The 22,074-nt window shown below is 46.3% G+C and overlaps 2 protein-coding genes across 9 annotated transcripts in view; one reads left to right on the top strand and one right to left on the bottom strand.

Annotated features, from left to right (window-relative positions):
* Positions 1-5,011: 5,011 nt before the first annotated feature.
* Positions 5,012-9,385, bottom strand: LOC130260724 (translation initiation factor IF-2-like). Its single transcript, XM_056506372.1, has 2 exons — positions 7,955-9,385; positions 5,012-5,536 (listed from the first exon to the last, which is right to left on the bottom strand). Exons 1-2 carry the CDS (start codon positions 8,336-8,338, stop codon positions 5,417-5,419), a joined length of 504 nt encoding a protein of 167 aa, XP_056362347.1. The 5' UTR covers positions 8,339-9,385; the 3' UTR covers positions 5,012-5,416.
* Positions 7,184-22,074, top strand: part of CUX1 (cut like homeobox 1) — a 263,931-nt gene continuing 249,040 nt past the window's right edge. For 3 of the 8 annotated variants that reach the window (XM_056506366.1, XM_056506365.1, XM_056506364.1), the window contains exon 1: positions 7,290-7,468. In XM_056506366.1, coding sequence (XP_056362341.1) covers positions 7,406-7,468 — 63 coding nt within the window. In that variant the 5' untranslated portion in view covers positions 7,290-7,405. Of the gene's footprint in view, positions 7,469-22,074 lie in introns of all 8 variants that reach the window. The other 5 variants (XM_056506371.1, XM_056506363.1, XM_056506370.1 and 2 more) reach the window with 4 other exon arrangements.

Genomic DNA, 22,074 nt, shown 5'->3' with positions numbered 1-22,074 from the left:
ATCCTTTCAGAATTGGACTCTCCGTGATTTTCATTTACTTAACAACTTGGCATTACATCTGTAAAATATTAGCCCAGTAATGTAAAATATCAAATTAGATTTATGCATTAATCTAATCTATATATGAAGCTTGATAGTCAGTTCTGTTACACTGCATTATTGCAATTCCAGGCATTCTGTGTCATTGCACATTTATTCTGATGATGCAAGAGAACCAAGGAGTGAGATTGATAGATCAAATGTGGTAGCCAATGCATGTAAAAGTCTGAAACAATGAACAAAATTTAAAATCAATTTTCACTTTCAGATAAACCACATAAATGTTTTCCTATCTATCACAAATAAAGATGAGCACAAAAAACTAATCTGAAATAATCAACAGAATAACAAGCTATTAAACAGGAAAAATCAGGTCAAAACACGTAGCCAAACTGCAAAGTATTCTCCAAAAATCCTTGAAAAGGACAAATAAGCAATTGTTTATTTTCTATGTGACAGTTGCAGTCTAAAAAGTAAAAAATGACTCCTTCATACATGTTCATAAACTGCATTTATAAACACTTCACACAACTAAATTATATTTGTTTCCTCCAGGTTGGCTGCCCTTGAACATTTTTCTCCTTCTTGCAGTTTTTGCTTTTTTATATAATCCCTTCATGAAAGCAGGTCTTATGCCCATGGCCCTGCTTCAGCAGCCAGCCCCACACAGCAGCTACTTCAGAACACATTAAACTAAAGTTTTGTGTGTGCTTTGGTACCTTTAAAAACTGGATTCTTGGAGAAAACCCACCAATACATTATTCTTACATCTTAAAGCCATTTACTTCTCTTTATGAATGCTTCCAATTTGTTTTACTCTTGTTGGGCCGAATCCAGCTTGTTATTTACAGAAAGAACACAACAAGATTAATAGGATGTGGTCTGCACTAGCCTACACCCCTGGAAATTCACAGTGATCCCATCAATTCCATATAATTTCTTTGGATTCATAGCAGGTTAAAGCCCCAATCCAGGATAATGCCAAGCAGATGCAGACAAGAGCCAGCACATAAATGTGGAGAATCATGGCCAGAATAAAACTGATCTCTTTATTCCAAAGAAGAAGGTAATGTTTAGATAGAAAATAATACATGGATTTTTTTTTTTTTTCCAGTTTTGTAATCTGTCACCATCTGGACACCAAATAGGAAATGATGCAACACCAGGGGGAAAAAACCCAATTTATTTCGTACATGTTACTAAAGAAAGACTGGATTGATGTGCTACCCCAAGCACTCTGGCTCACTCGTGTGTCACAACAGGCACAGGTATGCTCTCTTCAAACTGGAGGTTCTCCACACTGAAATGTTTCCTTGGGACACAGCATCAGTTTTTTCCAGTGTATGGCAGCTGCAGTGAACTCAGGGCTTCCTCTAAGGGTGTCTATTTTCTCCCTTTCTGCATTAATTCAGAATTACTGTTTCTCCTTCCCCAGCACTCGCATGCAACCACCCCAAACACAGTTGTGTTTGCAGAAAATCACAGTTGTGCTGTCAGTCACAGTATTTGTATTTCTAAGAAAAGATGTGCTTCCCCAGATGAAACCTCATCCCCATTACTGAGGACAAACCACCTCAGACACCCAAACCACCACAGATCACAATACAGGTGCCCCTGGGGGACCCACCAAGGATGCAGCAGTGGGACCAGAAAGCCCAGCTGGAGAAAAGGAGCAGGGGGATGCTCCCTTCTTCCATCCCACGTGAAGTGTTGGTGTTTGGAAAGTGAAAGAAAAACCTTTCTTCTCTTTCCTTTCCCAAGGCAGCTCAGCTCTGCACTCACCCACTTCTGTGGAAGGGGAGGAAAGGGGAACTGGAGGTGAGGAGCAGCTCTGAGCTGCTTTATTTGCACTTTCCCTCCTTCTCCTCCTGCTGCTTCCCTGCCCTGCAACCCCTGAGGTGCACAGCCTGACAGCCACCACGAGATTTGGATCTTCCAGTGACCACTGGTGCTGTACAGAAGGGAGAACCTGAGGGAGGATCCAGGGAGTCCTTTCATGTCACCAAGAGCAGCCAAGCTCAGCTCCTGTCCCCAGCCACAGCCACCAGCTCTCCTGCCACTGGGAGAGTGGCACAAACAAGCAGAATAAGCCCAGGTGAGGTTCAGAACACAAAAAGGCATTTAAACTAATAATACAGGCTTCAAATCCTTATTCTAAAGCAATATGTGGAATGTTGGAGCTGAAGATTCAGCAGAAACTGGGAGAAATACCTGGCTGGGACAGAGTTAGTGGAGGTGAAACAGCCAAAATGGACCTGAGCAGGGAGGGAGAGGGGAAGAGCAAGAAGCTGAAGTGAGGAAGTGGCTGCATGAAGTGGGTGAGGGTTCATGACAGCAAGAGTTAAATATCACAGAAAAAAAAAAAAAGGGATGTGCAAAACCAAACCCCAAACCTCTAAGAGAACCCAGTAAAAGGTAAAAAAATATGCAAGTTTTCAAGTGAGGAAAAAAGGTGGGAATTTTTCCTGGGAACATAAACTACTAACTTGTCTGCTGATCCCTTTAGAGGGCAGAAAAGATAAATTCCCAAATCAAGACCAGCCTAAGTAAGAGAGAAGAGTGCTGCATGGAGCATGAGGCCAGAGAGGGACTGGATGTGCCTCCCATCCAACAAAATCTTGGCTCTGGTACCATCCTGTGCATGAGATATGGGATGAGGAGGCAAGGACAGTGCTGACAAATTAAAATAGGGCTGAACCATACCCTGAGAGAAATTCAGTATCAAATTTACTCATTGCAGCTCCAGGGAATGCAGAACCCAATAGATCCTTTCCTCCTCTAATTCTTTCTGCTGTTCCAGATGTTGGCCAAAACACAACCATGCACCTGGATGGAACATTTGGTGAGAAATGCAGCTGTTTGAGAGAAATGTTGTGGAAGCTCTTTTGGGGTCTTCAGTGCCTCCTGCTGCACATGGCAGAGACACCAGTGCAGTGCCATCCCATGTTTGTGCTGGTGTGGTTAATCCACAAATCCTCAAGGAAGATCTGTTGTGGGTTATGCTGGATCCTCATAAACATCTTCAGAGTCAACCAGCAGTAACCACACCAGGCAGATTTACTCTGCTTTTAATTGTGGCTGCTTTCCCTGCCCTCTCTGAGAATTGCCTTCTTCTCTTCCACCTGCCAGAGTGTATCTGTGGCTGTGCAGTGCTCACAGGATAACAGAAATCCTAGGAATTCGTGCTTGGATCATGTGTGCTGCCATCTACATGATTTCTGCTGAAACTTTCCCAATTTACCAGAGAATGTGGGAATTGCCATGTTGCTTGAGAGAACAAGGGTCCATCCAGCTGAGTGAACAGAGCTGGACACCCAGGTAATCATGTGCAGGCATGGGGGATACTTCTCCTGCTATTTTCCCTGTTTCCAACCATTTTCTGCTCAGGGGCTTTCCTGAGCTTCTCTGTGTCACAGTGTCCACATCACTGGCCAAAGCCTCAGACAATTTATGTGCTGCAAAACCTCTGGTTACTACCAGAGATATAAATCAAGCAGAATTAGAGTCATTGACAATAATTGAGGGAAAAAAAATCTGTAATTTGGAAGACATATATGAGTTTTGATCTTAATTTGGACTAAATCTCCCAGGAACATAAATTATCTGTTTGGCTGTCTCTGTTCCCTGCCATCCCTGTGGAATCTCACTGTACAATGATAAGCAGTAAAGGATATCTCAAATCTAGTTTAAAGTGAACAGAAGGGCACTTCCAAAGGAGAGGGCTGGGATTTTGGAATGAGGAGCTCCTTTCCAGGAGGCACAGGCAGCCAGGGACAAGAATCAGCTGAAGAAAATGCAAAGATGAGAGCCATGAAGTGAGGAGGGAAGAGGTGAACAAGCAGCAGATGGGTACAGAGAAGGTTCTGGAGGAACTCTTTTAGGGGAATTGATAGAAATTTGGGAGTTAGTTTACATGAAAATGAGAAGGAAAAAACCACAAGAATCCTTGAAGAAGAAGGTGCTGGGAGAAGCAGCACCTCATCTTTCAGTGTTCTGGCCAAGAAAACCAGCCAGGTTCATTAAGGCAAAGAGAAGCCTGAGTCCAGTGATCAATACTGGACTCACTGTCCAAAATATCCTCATGAATGCAGACTGATGCCCAGGGGAGCAGCTGTGCTAAGGAACTGCTCCCAACCAGTTTGGGACCTTTGGAATAAAGATCCATTTTCTTCAGTATTCCAGATGATGACATGAAGAATAACAATTTTCTGTCATGGCCCAAAGTACAAATATGTTCATTAAAGAGCTGTATCAGCAAGATCTTATGACATTAATAGGTAACAAATTTTAATGTGATTTTCATCCAATTCCTAAAAATAAATTTGTACAATATTCTTACAAACATTTTGGATATATCAAGCATTAGTAGTTGCTGCCATCATTTGAGATTTAAACTTCAAATCCACTGTGCTTCCTTTTTCAGTACTCTATTAGTGCCCGTTGAAAGAACTTAGCATTTACACAGCTCAAATCTAACTTCAGAAAAACCTTCCTCAAACAAACAGATGAGAACGATTCCTCAAAAACATAATAACCCAAGAAAACTTTATTCTAACCATCTTCTAGCCAGGGTGCACCCAGTTTTCCAAGCTCTCTCTCTCACTGTACACAGGTACATTTCAGCAGGAACACAAAGCACATTATCGCTCGCTCCAAGGAGCTCTGTAGCCTGCAGGATCTTTGCAGAATCCAGCCTGAAGAAATGCAGCACTTTGAGAAAACAGAGCTGTCAAGCAAGATTTCCTTGGGCTTGCTGCCACACAAAATGGCAAACGAGGGACTTGATCCTGATGGAAGACAATAGGAATTATAGGTGCTCAGCATTTGTCTTCCAGCTGAGTTAAGGTTTGTCAGTAATTCCCAAATCAGCCGTACTGCTTTGTACTTACTCAAAATTACATAGCTAAAAGCTTTGGTATGTAGCCACAGAGCTTTTATTTCAAATTGGCAATAATGTAACTTCTGCAAAAAAAAAATACTACAATAATGTTAAAAATATCATAAAATGTTATTTATATCAGGATTCATTTGTTACCCCATATGACAATCATTCATATTTCTTGACAGATATAAACCTCCGCTTAACACATTAGTATCATAAATATTACCAGATATAACACTGTAATTTAATACCCACCAAATGTATTTTAAAATATTACTCAATTTAAAACTTTGGATTTTAACCAGATGTGTTTCCAGAAAATGATTCAGGTCAGATGCTTTTTTCTTTTCCCTTCTCTATGCGCCCGCGTTCAAAGCGGAGCGTTCCTGTGTGATTTATTGCGCCATGACTGTGTGCCCCGAACCTAAAACAGCACCACCATACTTCATCCTTGAGGCTTACACACCTGCAGTCCAAACTAACAAGAGAACACATCTACATGGCACGGCAGGAGCCTTTGAAATGTCTTTTTGCAGTTGCCTGGACACAGAACAGACTGGTAGAACAGGGAGGCAGTGGAGAAAGGGTGAAGATAGGAACTCCAGCCTCTTTCATCTAGAAAGGGGGGACCATGGAGAGATTAGAGGAAAGGATTTTGATTAGATCACTGGAATGTGAAATGATGCTTCCCAGGATTAAAATCCTATTTTAGAGCTACCAAACCGGTTACGGCGTTAGTCAGAATTTGGAGGCTCGCGCAGCTCCATCCCCGCTCCGAGCACCCCACAGCCTCTCCGCGCAGCAGGGGGGCCCCAGCCGGGCTCCCCAATCCTCCCCAGCATCATCCCAGCAAGGAGCTGCCCTCCCTCAAAGCATAGCACTTGTGGGGGGACAAGGAGTTTCCTTCTCCAAGGGCATCCCTGGGTGCAGCCCCACAGCTGGAGGCTCTTGGATTTCAGTCTCATCGGGCCCCCAGTTTAGATCATCACACAGAGGTCTGACATTTTCATAACCAAATGCCATTAGTTTTATTCCCAGCACAGCCAACCAACAATCTGAAGGTCTGCAGTCGTCGGGCTGATCATTACGTGGAACCCATTAACATAAAACCCGCCATCGCAATTAGTATCTTTGTAAGCAGCAGCCTCAGCAAAAAGTGGAAATGGAGGCTGAAATGATGGTGCTCTTGCAAAGGAGGCCGGCAGCAGATTGGGAAATAATCTGTGGCAATTGCTCTGCCGCTGTCTCTGCCGTAACTTCTCCAAAGACAGGCAGAGCCATTTCCAAGCAGTCAGCCCATGGACTTGAGCGAGCACTAAATTCACTCAGTGATCAAATACAATTTGAGAAAAAATCTACAATCGCTCACTTGGGGGAGGGGGGATGGGGGGGGTGTGGAAAAGAGATATTTCCCTTTTACAGATTAAGTGCAAAACAGCGAAAGTAGCTGTATTTGGAAAAATACCGTGCAGCTTATTGATTCCACAGGGGACAGGTACAGACCGTGGCTTTGCCCATCTCCCAGTAAAAACAGGGAACGCTTTCGAGAGGGGCAAGATATCTGCAGGCTGGTTTGTTTTCTTAGGAGATGAGCCTGCTAAAATGTTCTGTGCTTTTCAGGAAGGGAACAAGGAAAATGTTCGTATTTATAGCAACATTGTTGTTTAGAACAAAATAAGTTATTTCATCCTTTTAATCTCCGTTTCTATGGATATCCTGCGCGGGGCTGGGATCTGATTTTCCAACCTCCGTGCGATCCGTCTCCCCTCGGCACCGGCCCCGGCCGGGAGCGCCTGTCCGCGCTGAAGAAATCCCGTTCCAGGCGCTCCCGGACCGCCCCGGACACCGGGAACCCGCTGCCCTCGATACACTTTTTCATTGTTGTTTCCCCTAAACTCTCTGCACTTGGCTAATTTTAGCCCCGAGCGGGCTCCCCCCGCCGCCGCCGCCGCTCCGGGCACCATTTGCCGGGCGGTGCGCTGACCCCGCAGCGCGCCCGCGGGGGCTGCGCGCCGTTCCCGCAGCGCCCCGCATCCCGCATCCCGCATCCCGCATCCCGCCGGTGCCGCACGGCCCCGCGCCGCTGTCCCCGCATCCCCCCGCGCGGCGCGTGCCCGCTCGGCGCGCTCCTGTCCCCGCGTGTCCCCGCGCGCCCCGCGTCCCCTTCCTGCGCGCGTTCCCGCGGGCGCGGGCCGGGGCCGCGGGGTCGCCGCGAGCGCGCGGGCGAGCCGCTCCTGCCCCCCCCCCACCCGCCCCCCCCCGCGAGCGCGCGGGCTGAGTCCGTGTTCCGGGCGGGCTCCAGGCCGGGATTTGGGCGCTCCCTGCCCGCCTCCCTCCCCCTTGCCCCCCCGCCCCTCCTCCCCCCTCCCGCCGGCTCCCTCCCTCTCTCTCTCCCTCCCTCCCTCCCTCCCCCTCCCTCCCGGCTCCTGAACTCCAGCCCCTCTCTCTCTATCAGCCGCTCACTCTGTCTCAATATGTCTCAAGATGGCGGCCAATGTGGGATCGATGTTTCAATATTGGAAGCGCTTTGATTTACAGCAGCTGCAGGTCAGGCTCCCCCGCTCGCCGCACCGGCCGGGCCGCGCCGCCGGACCCCCCCCCTCCCTCCCTTCTCCGCCTTCCCTCGGGCCCGGCCTCCCCCTCCTCCTCCCGCTGCCGGCCCGCGCCGCCTAAAGGGAACCCCCCGCTCCGCCCGGCCGCGGCGCTCCGCTCCCTCCGCCCCCCCCGCCATCGATCACCGGCCCCATCGGAAATTGATCCTCTTTGTTCAATTCATCGATCAGCCCAAGATGGCGCCGGAGCCGCCGCTGCCGGGGCTGCCGCCGCTTCGCCCGCTCCGTCCCGGGCTGCTCTTTCCCCGCTCCGCGCTCCCCCCCGGCGGCGGGGCCGTGCGGGGCGCCGGGCGCGGCGGGACTCCCGGCGGCCGCCGCTCATCGCCCGCCCGCCTCCTCCCTCTCCCTCCCCGCCGCCTGCCCCCTTCCCTCCGCCGCGTCCCCGCCGCTTTTCCTCCGCCGGGAGCCGGGGAAAGTTTACCGAGTGCTGGGACTTTGTGTGGGGGCGCCGGGCGGGCTGGCGGTGCAGGCGCGGAGCGGCGGGGGCTGGGGGCGCTGTGGTGCCGGCCGGGCGGGCGGGCGCTCCCCGCCGCCGCCGCGGGGTGCCGGCCCTCGCTCCGCTCCGCTCCCTCTGCTCCGCTCCGCTCCGCTCCGCCGGCCGCGGGGCTCCGGCCGCCGCCCTGCGAGCGCCGCGGGCACCGCCAGGGGAGGGGACGCGGGGGGACAGGCGGCAGCGAGCGAGGGAGGGAGCGGCGGAGGGTCCCGCGGGGTGGGAAGGGGCGAGCGCCCGGTGCGCGGAGCGGGGGCTCGGCAGGGCAGCGGCGGGGAGGGCGCGGGAGCGTCCCGGCCGGAGGGGGGGGGGCATGGCAGCGCATCTCCCCGCGGCGGCGGCAGGGCACGTTACATAATTCACGGGCTCTCCAGCCTCTCCTGCTGTCCAGGATCTGACAGGCGAGCGGAATATTGATGCTTTACTGTGCTGGCTCGGGGGAGCCCAGAAGTGCCGTTTCCTGCGAGGGAAAGTCCTCGCGGAGCGGCCTCCCTCCCCCGGCCCCGGGGGGAACGGCGGCCCCACGGTTTAATTGAGTTGCCGGGCTGCAGATAAGGCCGGGGCGGGCCGGGGGGGCTGTCAGGCGCTGTATCGGTGCTGCTCCCGCCGTGAATGGGATTGCAACACGCGTGTCTCCCAGTTGATTGGCGCAGCAAGGCGCTGCCCTGCCTCTCCAAACCCGCCGCTGCCTCCCGTTTAAATAAATTGGCTCGAAAGCCGGCGGCTGCCCACCCTGGCCCCCGCGGAGGCGGCGTTGTTGCGGGCCGGAGGCTGCGGCAGGCAGGGATGGTGCGCTGATGCTGGGCAGAGCCGCATTCCCGCTGCAGGTGAGGGGATGCTGCCGGGGGTCCCGCCCTCCCTTCCCCTCGGCCGGGCGTGCGGGAGCGATGCTCAAACTCCCACCCAGCACCCCCGAAACGGGAAGTGCTGCGCGGGGTCTGTGCTGGGAGGCCGGTCCCTCCCGACGTTCAGGTGCATTAGGAGGTGGGGTGAAGTAGCGTTTTGGTTTAGGTTTCTCTGTCGCCTTCCACCCCCTTTCGCGTTTTATTGTTTCTTTTAAAGGTTTTGGATTAAGGTAGACTTGGCTGAACTTTGCTAACTTGAAAGGGTTCTTAATAGTGACCCGGAATACCTACAGGAATACAGAAAATGAGATCCAGATGTAGAATTGTATAAAATAAAACGGATTAAATTAAGATGTAGTTAAACAAGGTCTGACATCTCTAATTGTGGACTTTTGCTTTTGCCTCTGTGTACGTGTGGCTGTACTTGCTTAGCATAGGAAAATAAACGCTCCGAACGTCGCTGCTGTGGCGTTACATTTAACGGTGAACGAGTCTAAATATTGCCTATAAAAATAAAGCCTTCAGAAATGCTTATTGATTAAAACATATTATGCTAAAGTATCTATCATGTAAATGAAATTCTAAAATGTAATGAACACAGCCAAATGGCATTTTGATAGATTGTTCTATTCTGTTTTTGGTAAAAAATAGCTCACTTTTATCATAATTTAATTTCTGTGCATACTGTAAAACCTGTTGTGGAGTATCACTGTACAAACCTTAATCTCGTTTTTGCAGACTAAATGTGACAGTCTGACTTGAACAGCTTGTAGCTTCTCCTTTGAAGCATTCTGGTAATGCCAGCTTAGAGTTGTTTGAACAATATTCATTACCTGCTTTTGAGGACTGGTGATTATTTATCCGCGCTGCGGATTGAGGCTGTTCACCTGTTGGCAGGTTCAGCAGGCAGGCTGTGAGCAGCACGGAGTTTGGTAACTTTGGACACACTCTGTCTGCAGAGAGCCCTGCACTGACCGGGGAGGGAGGGAGCACCTTCTTCCCTATGCAGAATAGTTAATTTGTTTCAAATTAGCTTTTTATGGTTTTTTACCCACCCCATCCACACCAAGAGGTAGTGTAATATTTACTCCCACTTGCAGATGAAGCAATGTGCTATAAAAACTATCATTCCTGGGGATGAAGTTCAGTGCCACAGAACTGTCCATGCCTCCCTCCGTCCCCGTCCTTCACTTGCACTGACGTATTTCGAGCGTGGAATCGTAGAAAATAAAAATACTTCCGCGTACGCTGTGTTCCAGCACGGAAGCCTGGAGGATTTATGCTTAACGCGATTCCACCTGAGCCCTGTGAGCTCCAGCTCGTGTAGCTCAGGGTGTGAGGGCTTTGAAGCTCTCTGTGCATGGGAAAGTTGTGGGGAGCTGGGACTGGGCAGTCCCGGATCGCTGGCAGCGAGCGCTGCGTACCCAGCTGCTCCCAACTTCCTCTTCCACCTTCTGTTAGAAGGAGACGTTTAACTGTTGATGAGCTTCGACCTGCCTTGTAATATTAAGAAGCAGGTTTCTCCAGATTGTATCAATATTAATTAAAAACAGAGTCAGGAACACTTTAGGGTCTGACTTTTTAAAATATTTATTTCCTTTCGCTAAATAACCCCTTGTTTATAGGGAAAGATGTTTCAAGTGTTGGAGACGGGACTAAATAATTCAGAACTTGGATTAAAGAACAAAAAGGTCTGTTCACAAATGGAATATGAGATGCAAAAATGGCAGCTTCCTACAGGTATCAAACAGGGCTCTTCACTGGAGACTGTACCTGCGAGGCATGCAGCTGAGCATTAACCCTTTTCTGTAGTAAAGGCTGGCATGATTCCTAAAGAAACTGTGGAATGGGCATGGCATTGCTGCTTCAGTTTGCCATGTGGTGGTAGATAGCCCTGTGTTTGATGGGGAGGGAGTTGCAGTGCTCAGAGAAAACAGACCCTCACAAACAGCAAGTATGGTGGCAGTAAATGCAGATGAAATCAGAGAAATGCTGCTGCACGTCCAGTTTGGAAGCAGCTGTGTGATTGGAATCAGTTCAGCAGCGTGAAGGTAACCTGCTGTTCCGTGGTCCTGCCTTGTTTGTAGTTTTTGGTGTCACCATCACCTTCACTCTAAAAACAACCTTTTGCTGGAGAAGAGGGAAAGGAGCATCGTGTTCCCGTGGGCACAGCATGCAGCTCTCCTTGACAGCTTGCTTAATATTTCTGAATATGTGTGTATATATCAATATCAGAGGAGGCAGCTGGTCTCTCTGACCAGCAGGATGAGTCTAGCTTGAGCCACAGCTCTGAGCTGGATCTGAGGACAAATGGAAGAAGTTAATACCCTTTGAAAACTTAAACTATCTGTAGTTATTTTGACAATAAACACAAGTTCTCAAAATGTCAGTGTAGCTTTTTAGGACAGGCTCACATTCTGGTAAAAAGTACAGCTTCTTATTGCTTTTGAGCAGAACAGCAGAACTCGTTACCATCAAGCTGGGGAGTGAAAATCTAAAGGCAAATCTTGTTAATGTGTTTGTTTTTTTAACTCTCATCCTGGTATTGCATCATATATGATTAAAGTAAGGATGGAGTATTAGTTCTGTGACTAATTATTTAAGGTAAACCATTGATCTTATAAAATCTGTAACAAAATCTGTAAGGACTAAGTTGTAATGAATAGCTTTAAAATACTGAAGTACTTCTGTTACCAAATTAGAAACAGGTGGAGTTGTTGGCATCCTTTAGTTGGGTCTGATGGTACCAGAGCACAAGCTGATCTCTGAAGGAGTTCTGAAGGTATGCTTCATCAGAAGTGCAATTAATGATCAGGTCTGAGTGTTTAATTTTGTGTATCTGTGCAGGTCATTGTAGAATTGTTTCTTTCCTAAAAGTAGTCAGTGCTTTTCTGTTTGTGGTGGTAGCTGAATGTGCATGTGGAGAAGAGTCTCCAGCTGCTGTACCCACGTTTCTGCTCCCCTCACCTGCTGGGAGAGGTGTGCTGAAAGCAGCTGGGTGTTCCTGCAGGAAGATGCAGTACAGAGAATGGAGGGATGGCAAAGCCAGGGCACTGCAGCCAAGGTACTCTGAGAGCAATCACTGCTCCCTGCAGCTGGCAAGATTTGGCAGCTTGTGGTGGTCAGGCTGATGTCCCTGGACACCCCCCACACGTGACATACCAGAAGAAGGGCCCTTGATGGACTTCTGGCACAGGAACTTGTCTTTCATAGGATTCCTTGAGTCCTGCTCCTTGGGAATAAATCTCTGAGAGCTTTTCTATCCCTTGTTATGTTCCTGCAATGAAATTATGCCCATCAGAAATGTGGAAGAGTCAGTGTGTGCTTCGGTCACTCTGCTTTAATGCCAAGTTAGTGGTTAATTGGATGATGTATTGAGCAGTGCAGTAGGGAGGATTTGGGATATGGTAATGGTTGGGAGTTTTCTGAAAAAAAATCACTCTGGTTGGCTGTGTCTAACAATACCAAATAAGTAATGGGTGAAGTATTTGTTAGAGAAGAAATTACACGCAGTCTAAAATTCCAGTGAACAGTTATTCTTTATTTGCAAGCTGATTTGTAATGCAAAAAGTGGATGTAGGAAAATGCACAATCCAGAGTTTCAGTTTGATCACACTGAGGCTGAGAATAAAGGCAGTTTATTTATTGGGCAGAGAACAGACACATGTGGATGACTGGTATTTTTTAAGGCACCAAGCAGGCAGTGGGCTCTGCCTTGTAGTGTTTCTATGTAAGCAGGGTGGAAAGTTCCCATCTTGTGTATCCAGGCTTTTTCTGCACATGTGCTTGGTTCTTTCCCATATCTTTTGTGGCCTTGAAAATACAGTGTATTGGGAATATAGTGACAATGGTCCACGATGCTGGAATGGGGAAATGGGGAGAAAGGTGTGAGGATGAGAGGGGGAAAGCTGAAATGGGATTGTTTGCAGAAGACAAGGAGTGTTGGGTGAAGAGACTTGTACTGGAGAGCTCACAAATGGAGTTGAATGTACCAGGAAGATGGGATAAACTTGGACCTGACATTCATAAATGTGTCCTTAAATTAGTGAACATAAGATAAATCCCACTCATTTTGTGACATATGTTCTCAGCTTGTTTTTGTTGTCTCTGGTTTGACAAGGCACATCAGTGATTTCTGCCTTTATTGGCAGTTATAAGGAAGAAAATACAGGCTATTGCACTGGTTGGATTGTGAAGAACGTGGAATGCAGACAGATTGTTGGATGTTAAGTTTTTATAAAAGATTAAACACAGTTGGGTGTAGGTTGTTGGATATAACAAAGGTCTCCAGTGCTGTCCAACAGTACTTGGATTTCCAGGAAAGCACTAGGCAGTAAGGAATTTGCAGTAGATTCACCACTGTGCCCTGGTTGTGCTTCTGTTCTGTCTCTAGCAAGACACTGCAGTTTTTACTGCGCTGTTATTTGGTCTCTCCTGAGACTTAGCAGAGTTAAACATTTACCTTTAATAAAGGTAATTTTTGGTATGAAGGTGCTAAAGCAGGGAGGTGCCCGACAGCTGCTGTGTGTTACAGCAGGCAGGGGTTGGAAGCTGGAGCCTGTCACACTCATGTCTAACAGCTTTTTGCCTCCCTAGCAGTTCACTTGCCCCCTTGCCTTGCAATAATTCGATTCCTTTGTCAGCAGTTGGGGTAATAAGGAAGTTTCTGGGGGGGCTGGAGCTGTGCTGCTCGCTGTGAGCAGGGCACTGGGGTGGTGCTCATCCTCCTCCTGCTCAGGAACCCCAGTGATCTGCTCTGGGAAAGCAGAGGTGAAGGTTACTCATTTTTGAAAGGCTCAAAAGCAGATGCACAGAAGTATTTTAAGCTGCTGTGTTTAGATGCTTTGAATTCCCCCACATCTTTGTGTCTCTGGTTGTGAGCACTTTGAGGCACATACGGATGTAGGCCATGGCTGTCTCGGAGGCTTTTCAGAGCAGTTCATACATCAGAGCTGAGCAGATCCTGTGCTTCTGCTCTTTTGTGTGGAAATGTACCTTAGTGAATGAGCAAGCCTGGAGAGTGCAGCATCTGGAGTGCCAGCACAAGCTTTCTGTGAATGATATCAACATTCAGGCTAAAATTTGGGTAAAGGGCTGCACAAATTCCATAGGATTCCATAGATTCCATGATCTTTCCTCTTGTTGAATGCAGGGATTTTGTTTAGGTGAGCCCATGGGTATTCAGGTGAGACCAAACCATGGTCTGATTCCTGCAAACATTTCATGCCATCCCTCGAGCTGTGGCGTTGGGATGGTTTGGGATGGTCCAGTGCTGCTGCTCTGTCACGTCACCGTGGGATTGTTTTTATGGGCTTGGGGAGGGTGTGTGCAGGATCAGCTCTGACACATTGCAGAGGTCTGTCCTTGCTGAGAAATGTTGGCTTCTGTCTGTGGCTCACGTGTGACAAGCTGAGGGCTGCAATGTTAGAGGGAAGTAAAAAAAATAAACAAGTGGTGTGGGGGATGTGATGCTGCTTAAAGGAGTGGAGGGGATAGAGGGAAGTGGTGAAGAAAGGAAGGAGGTAAGGAGTGAGCACAAACCCAGGACTTGGAAATGAAACTTCTTGCAGTACAGCTGGGAGAAGAAAGCTTATTTTAGCCTTTACATAAATATTGGGCAGTGCACAGGGCACTGTGGTGGGTCACAGTGGATCACCTGGGGTTTGCCTCCGGGCTGTCCTTGTGGGAACATCCTGGGAGAATTTGTCCATGAGGTACTGAGGTTGTGGTGTGACTTCAGAGTGCTCTGGCAGGTTTTTAGTGTTGCCCTGTGACAGTCAGGGTTTGTGTTTCCTGGTAGCTTTCTACACACCTGCATGGTATTTTCAGGTATTATAAACAGGAGAAGCATTCTCAGTGTTCTTACTGAAAAATAAAAGGGAAATTCAGAGAATTTCATAGCTTCTGACTTTTTTGTTCCCCCTTTTTTAAAATGAAGATTCAGACTATGTATATCTTAGATAGCAAAAGCTTATATGTTTTGAGTGGAAATGCCATGGCTCATTCCTGTAGAAACAGAACTGCAAAACCAAAAGGGAGCGTTGCAGATGATGAGATGCAGTGAAAGTTTGATGGGTTAAGTCTTGTTCCTTCTGCTCTTGCTGGTGTCTTTGCTAGGTGCTTGTGGTTTCATGATGTTGCTGAACCAATATTCTGAAGAAAACGAAAGACTTCTCTTACCAGCTGAAGCTGGAATGTATCAGCCCATCAAAAATATCTGTATGTGCTGAGTGGGACTGGGGCTGACACCCAGAGCCTTGAAGTGCTGCAGATCCAGTGTGAGCACAGTCAGGAGGTGGCAGTGACTCTCAAGTGAGCTGGAGTTGCAGTCTCACTGTGGGGAGCTGCCCCATCCCCATTCCTGGCTCCAGCCCCTGAACGTGTCCCTTGTCTCCACTGCTTTGCTTCTCCATCTGGGAAACACTGATAATGCTCCAGCCCCTCTTTGAGATACAAGATTGTGAGTTAGCAGTTACTGTTGGGTTTTGCTGCTACTTAATTCTCTCTTGTGGATAAACAAGACTCAGTGGTTACATTTTCTGCACCTTTGTTCTCAATATTTTAAATGGTTCAGTCACAGAACTGCTGATTTGTAGGTGATTTTCAGGCTGTTGCTGAAAACAGTTTCTACAAAAATGAATGTGAAAAAAGAACTGAGTTGTTGGTTGTCCTAAAAGAATATTGAGAATGATTGGTACTAAATCACAGAAAAATGTTTCTTGCTCTTGGTTATAAAGTTATAATCTAGAGTTACTCATACATAGACACACTCTTACTTTAAAACATACCTCCCTGTTGTTTGGTGTAATGTACAATTTATCAAGTTTCCCTTCAGATTTCTCAGTATATTGAAGGCTGTTTAAAATTTACATTATAGGCTGCCAACGATACGAATGTTGAATTAAAAATTCAGCAGTTTGTGGTTGCATCATTTCAAGCTTCAGCCCAAGGTTTGAAACAGCTCCCTGTTCCAGCAGGACAGGCCAGGCTCTGCCAGCCAGGGGCAAGGAGGATCTTCCATCCCCAGCCACTGGTGGTTTTAAGGACAGTAACTGGGAGCCCTTGAACCCCCTGGATGGCCAGAGAGAGGAGATGTGCAGAGATAAGAGAGTTTTTGTGTGAAGTGCTGGACCTGTACTTGAAGACTGAAATTCATTATTCACCAAAGACATAGCATGGGGTAGCTTGAAACTTTTCCTTACATCAACTTTTCTCTTTTATCCAAATTTCCCAGGCTTTGTAGTGTATCAGCAGCGTGCTTGGGCTGTCAGTGGGGTTGGAGCTTTGCTTTATCTGTGCTGTTTGTGCCATCAGGAATATCCATCTCCTGCTCCTGTCCTGCCCCATGCTGGGGCTCCCTGAGCTTGGCAAAGGTGGATAAACTTTATTCCTGTTTAGCACAACAGTGAGCATTGCTGCATCTGCTGAATTTTTAGCATGTGTATAATCAGAGTTTCTGGCTGAGCTTGGCTGAAGGAGCTGCCCTTTCTAGCCCAGCCCAGGGTTAAGTTGTGAGCAGAGATGAATCTTTCCATCCTAGTCCAAAGCTAAGTCCTCTTGTCTTTGCCTTTATCTCATGTTTCTAATCCATTCATTTTCTTGTTATTTTGTTGATGTGACACACAAGTGTTGTCACAGTAGCTCAATAAAATTTATACTTGTGTCTTGTCTGTAATTATTTTTCATTTTATTTTTATTGGGTGTTTACAAGTTTTATTGCATGTTCACGTCAAAGTAAATTTGTATCATGTTGTCACTTAAAGATGTTTGCTTCATTTTCATCCATAAATAAAATGTACCCTTTGTCTGGGATCTGAAACACGAGAATGTTAATTTTGTCAGTGAACTACATATCTGTTTTTCTGTTGCAGATCTGTGTGTGTTAATATTGATAGAACTCAGCTTTGGTTTGGTATGTCTGGTATGAGCATAGTTGCTTTTCTAATATTAATTGTGGGGGTGGGATGATATTAAACATTTAAAAACAAGGAGCCAGTAGTCTTGCAATTGATTTTGTGTGGAGAGACTTCTGTGCTGAGTTGTTTACACAACTGTAACCTTAGTTTCTTTTAGGTGAGTGCAAGTGTTTCATGAATTTAAAAAATACAGTTGGGTGCACTGGTTTCTCTTCCCTTCCCTTCTTCCATCTCTGCCCTGCCTCTTTCAGGAGCTCCAGTTTTCTTTTGCTTATAGATTTCTGCACATTTTCTTTGGCATGGAGTGTTGCTTTTGAAATTCTTGGGATGCTGGAAAAGGGCAGCTTGCTAATATTGTGTCCTCAGCTCATCTCTCTGCCTCTGTTCACAACACATTTGTCTGTTTTCTTAGGCAAATGGACTTTATACTCCTAATTACCACTTGAAGCTCAGAATATCTCTTTTCCATTCCTTCCAAAAGTGAGTGGATACTTGTGGCTGTGCAGGGGTGAGCTCAGGGTGTGCTGTGCTCTTGCTTCCCAGGATGAAGCAGACACTAAGGAGTGAGGAATTCTTCTATAAGAGTTTATTCTGTACTTTTTAAGAATTTCATTTTTGTACTTTCCTGAGACTCTGAGTGCCACCTGTGTTACTGACAGTCCTTTCCCCTCAGGACTGAGGATTCATTCCCAAGTTTAAGTCAGGATTTAAATCAAATTAAACTGTCTTGCTAAGCCATTCTCTCAGTTTATGTCCAAAACTTGGTTTGCTGTTTCCATGCTCACGAGAAGGAGGTGGTTTCATATTTTCTTTTAAGTGCAGACAGAGTTTTGGTCAGTCCCACAGCTGGAAAGTTTTATTGTAAAAGTTGAGGTTTTCTGTACAACTTGTGATACACACTTTTTCTCTTTGTGAGGCCTTTACTGTGCTCCAGGCCATCAGCTAGTGAGACCAGAACTGGGGATTTTTTTTTTAAAGTAATGTGTTAAATACAGCACAAATGATTAAAATATCACACATACTGGTGCTGTGATCAGCTTGGTTTAGATGATAAATTAAAATCTGTTAGCATCTGAGATATTCTGGCATATCCTGAGAATAGTTAGTTCTTTAATATGCCAAGCTAAGTAAAACTTGATTAGTGTCACTATCTGGGATTTTCTGCCCTGTAAATAGAACTTGAAGTCTAAAATTGGAACTGTGAAAACCTACTTTAACTAGGATTAGAAGAAGAATTTAATAGTTCAAATTGATTTCAGGATCTTAGAAAGTGGTCACTGTGCCCCAGAGCTGTTGTACGTGCCATCTTCTTAAAAATTAACTTTGCTGCAAGAGCTAAAAAGTTACTTTGGGACTGCAACACACTCTGCTTGGCCATCCAGCTCAGTCTGCTGGGGTTGGAAAGGTGCTTTGTGTGCTTGGCTGCTGCCTGTGTGCCAAAGGTTCTCGTGTCTCCAGGTGCTGGCTTTGCACTCCTGATACCTGGCAGGATCCTGGCAGGATTTGGGGTCAGAGGCTTTCTTCTGCCAGTGTGAAAGCTCCTGATACCAGGAGATCATGGCTCTGTCTGTTAGTTTTCATTTTTTGGGTGCACTTTGGTTTTGTGCATGTGGTGGGTGAGGTGGGAGCTGGTGAGCCAGGGAATGAATGCCTGGTGTGGGAGCACAGCCACTGCTGCTGGGCTGGGATCCAGAGCTCCTGCCTCGCTTCCAGGGATGTCATGGCAAACTGCAGGCACACTTCATAGTGTTTTGTGCCCTATTTATTTGCTGTAATCATTTTACCAACCAGTTGTGAAGTTAATTTCAGTGGTATGAAATATTCGTTCCATATCTAGTTGCCTTTTTTTTTAGTTTTTTTTTTTTAAGTTGTTGGTTGGCAGCAGCCTCTTTGTACAGTGTCTTGATTGTCAGCTCTTCATTATAAATTTACTTTCTAAATGCTGACTTAAGGCCTGACACTTTGTTTGTTTAACTGTCAGTTACACTACTTGGGAGACCTAATAAAAGCCTCTCAGATCTTCCTATTGAATTAGGCCACCCTTTACCACCCCAGTGACTGAAGTAAAACAACTGCAAGAGTCTCTCTCCCTGTCTATCCCATTTTTGCTGGAACCCTGCTTCGGGTGTCTTCTGATCCTGTCCTCACTGTGACAGTCATTCTGTGCTAAAAGGTCACTGTAGTGTTTTAATTGGATTTTTCAGCTGCAAGGAATATAAAAATATAAGTTTATTAATAGAGTGGCTTTGATCTTGAAGGATTCCAAAACATTTGCTGCATTGCACGTAGAGGAATGGTTTAGTTTTACTGCTCGTTCAGGGATAATCAATTTTGTCGTGGAGCACGGAGAGCTGGATGTTCTTCCTGGGAGGTCGGGGGGAAGCAGGGGGAAATCTGGGAAGGCAGAATGTTGTTCCCCAACTGGAATTTCCCCAGGATACAGAATCCAATTGTGATGCTGTCAAAGATGCCAAAGGATCTTTCGTAAGTTGTTTTGGTTTTGTTTTTTCATCTGAGATCTTTGAAAAAGGTCACGGGCAAGAGACAATTAGAGAAACACTTAAGTGACCTTGTTAGTGTATTTTTGTGGAATTATTGTGCTTTACAGCTATTGCTGCTTTACCCAAATGGTTATTGCTGGTTTCCATCTGTTCATTAAGGAAAAGTTAAGACAAAAACCAGCAGCTTCAATTGGGTTTTAGACCAGAACTTTCAGGTTTTATTCCTTCTTTGACCACGTCAGGTTAATGTGTTGGGTGAGCGAGCTGCGGTTTCAAGGCGAGGAGATTAAAGTGGGAGCTTGTCTGCTCAATATGGGTCATGACAGCAGCTTCCTGTGTTTTGGGCACCCTTTTCTTTGAACAGTCCTCAGGTATGAAGTGTGATATCACCCTGGCAGGGAGCCAGGCCAGGGGAAAGGCTCTGACCAAGGCTGACGTTATAGAAACCATTTAAGTGTTCGTGGCCAGAAGGATCCTCAGCTCATATTGCTGCTTATTCCAGTTTAACCTCAGGACTCTCTGTGTGACTTCATAGTTCCCCCAGTGGAGTTTTCCCTGGTTTTACTAAGATCTGCTCCCTTAAAGGTTAAAAACTTCAAAATCGTCAAGGCTTGCAGGTGTGAGGTCTTCCTGCTGGTACTGATGTAGGTGAGCTGACACCAGTTTTAATGGTCTTGTGCTCCATGTCTCATTCCTGGACTCTGGTGGGAGAAGGAGCCCAGAGAGGCCAAGGGCATGACCTGGATTGTCACCCAATGATGAACAAAGCAAAATGAAAAACTTCCTTCAAAGTCCCATCATCCTGCTCCCAGCACCAAGAGTTTTTCTTCACCTGACTGCTTTCTTTGGGCTGGTGGATGATTTGTTCTCACAGAGCTGTTTTCAGACACCAGGAATTTCAGGTGGGATGGAAGAAGGAAGCTGTCTGGAGGGAGAGCTGTTTGCAGGGGTCCTGAGCAGGGAACACAACAGTGGTTTTATTTCCCCAACTCCTTTGCCAGTTGCTCAACCAGATGTCCTCAGTAGTTTGTGCTGTAAGATGTTAAGTAATTAGATCATTCAGATTCTAGTTAAACATAATTAAAGCCCTGTGTAAACTGAGTGAAGCTGACAGGTTTTATAGGTTGGTCATAGCAAAAATATCAGATGATATAGCTCAGCATTAATACAAAAAGATTTAAGCCTCTGTGCCCTCAAATAAAGAGGTGTTTAGTCTCTAAATTTAATCCTTAATTAGAACTACAATTTATGGAGCTTACTAAAAATATTTTCAGGATCTTGGAAGCCTCATTCAAAAGCACTTCCATGTGGTATTTGCTAGTTAAAGTTCCTTCTGTACCCCTGAATTCAAAATAGAGAACTTAGTTAGTAGTTATTATGTCAAGTTAAACAGAAAGATAACAGAATTTTGCAGTTTTTTTCCTGTAGTTTAAGTTAGTGGGTAAGTCATTTGCAGTGGTGCTTCTTGACTTGGGAAGGGCTGGAACAAGCAGCAACACTGCTGGTGCCTTTCCCAGCGTGGAGCTGATTTGCCTTTTGGGATGATCTGGGTGTAGCAGAGCCTGTGTGAGGTGCCTTGGTTTCCTGCAGTGGCTTCCAGCCCACAGCACGCTGGGTTGATGAGCATCACATTCCTTGGTTATTGTTAAATAGCAGAACTGGAGAGAATCACCGTGTGATGGCACCGTGACAATGGCACAGGTACTGCAGGGGAAAAGAGCAAATGTGAGACACGAGCACAGGGCTGAAACAGGAGTTCCTGTTCCAGCCTTTGATTATTGTTGTTTTATTGCAACACTTTGAAGCTAATCTTGATTATTTCTCTCCCTCCTTTTACAGATATGACACATTATTTTGTTGTTTGTTTGCTGGCAGGCGAAACATATTTTCTGAAGGAAAGTGTTAACAGATCCGCTGATAAAATGTCTGTCTTCTAAAAACTGTCTGAAGACAAATTGAGTATTTGTCTACATGTGCTGTTCACACTGTTGTACCAAACAAATTAACAAGATGATTCTTGTCTTTTCTACGATGTAAACTTTCTTTTCCAATGTTGTAGGAGCCCAAAGTTGTGAACTAGACCCAGGGTGATCCTTGTTCTGCCAAGTACTCTGAAAGCTGATTGTCACTTTACTGTAGCTAATAAAGAAAATCTAGGTACAGAACATCCACAGGAAAGTTATGCTGGAAAATTCACATTTGAGTAGTGAAGGGATTTAGCTGTTTGACTTAGTTAAAAAAGAAAAATCAGAAAGAAGAAAGCTGCAGTTATTTCTTGGCAATCCTAAAGGATGAGTTGTCTTGCTGGGTACTGAAAACAGCTCCTTTGCATGCTCTGCAGAGTTATTTCATGCAATAACTTCCCACGTCCCCTGCAGCCTCTCCCCAGCACGCTCAGTTATGTCACTGTGAGATGCTCGGAGCCTTGCTGTCCTGGCTGGAATCTCCAGCCTGGTTCCAAGCTTGTGTTTCTCACTTGGCAGCACAGGCTGTGGCTGGTGGGCAATCTGCCTCATCCCTTTTTTGTCAAACCTCCGAGCTGGTGTCTGACACGGAATCCGGGAAGAGCGACGGGGAGAGTGAAATGTACAGCGGAGCTGGAGAGGTCTGCTGGGTGTCTGTGCATGTTTCTGTACTTACTGCTTCTGATTGATTCTTGTGGTGATTGAATGATGGGGCTTCTGCTCTTTCGTATTTTAAGTGATTTGCATGACCTGGTAAAAGTCAAATTTTCAGCTACTTTTTTTATTCTATCAAGTGCTTATCTGCTTACAAGTGAAAAACTCAGT

Source organism: Oenanthe melanoleuca, chromosome 19 (genome assembly GCF_029582105.1).
Source record: "Oenanthe melanoleuca isolate GR-GAL-2019-014 chromosome 19, OMel1.0, whole genome shotgun sequence".
Classification (NCBI taxonomy): domain Eukaryota; kingdom Metazoa; phylum Chordata; class Aves; order Passeriformes; family Muscicapidae; genus Oenanthe; species Oenanthe melanoleuca.
The sequence above is the reverse complement of the archived record's forward strand: the minus strand, read 5'-3'. Positions and strand labels throughout refer to the sequence as shown.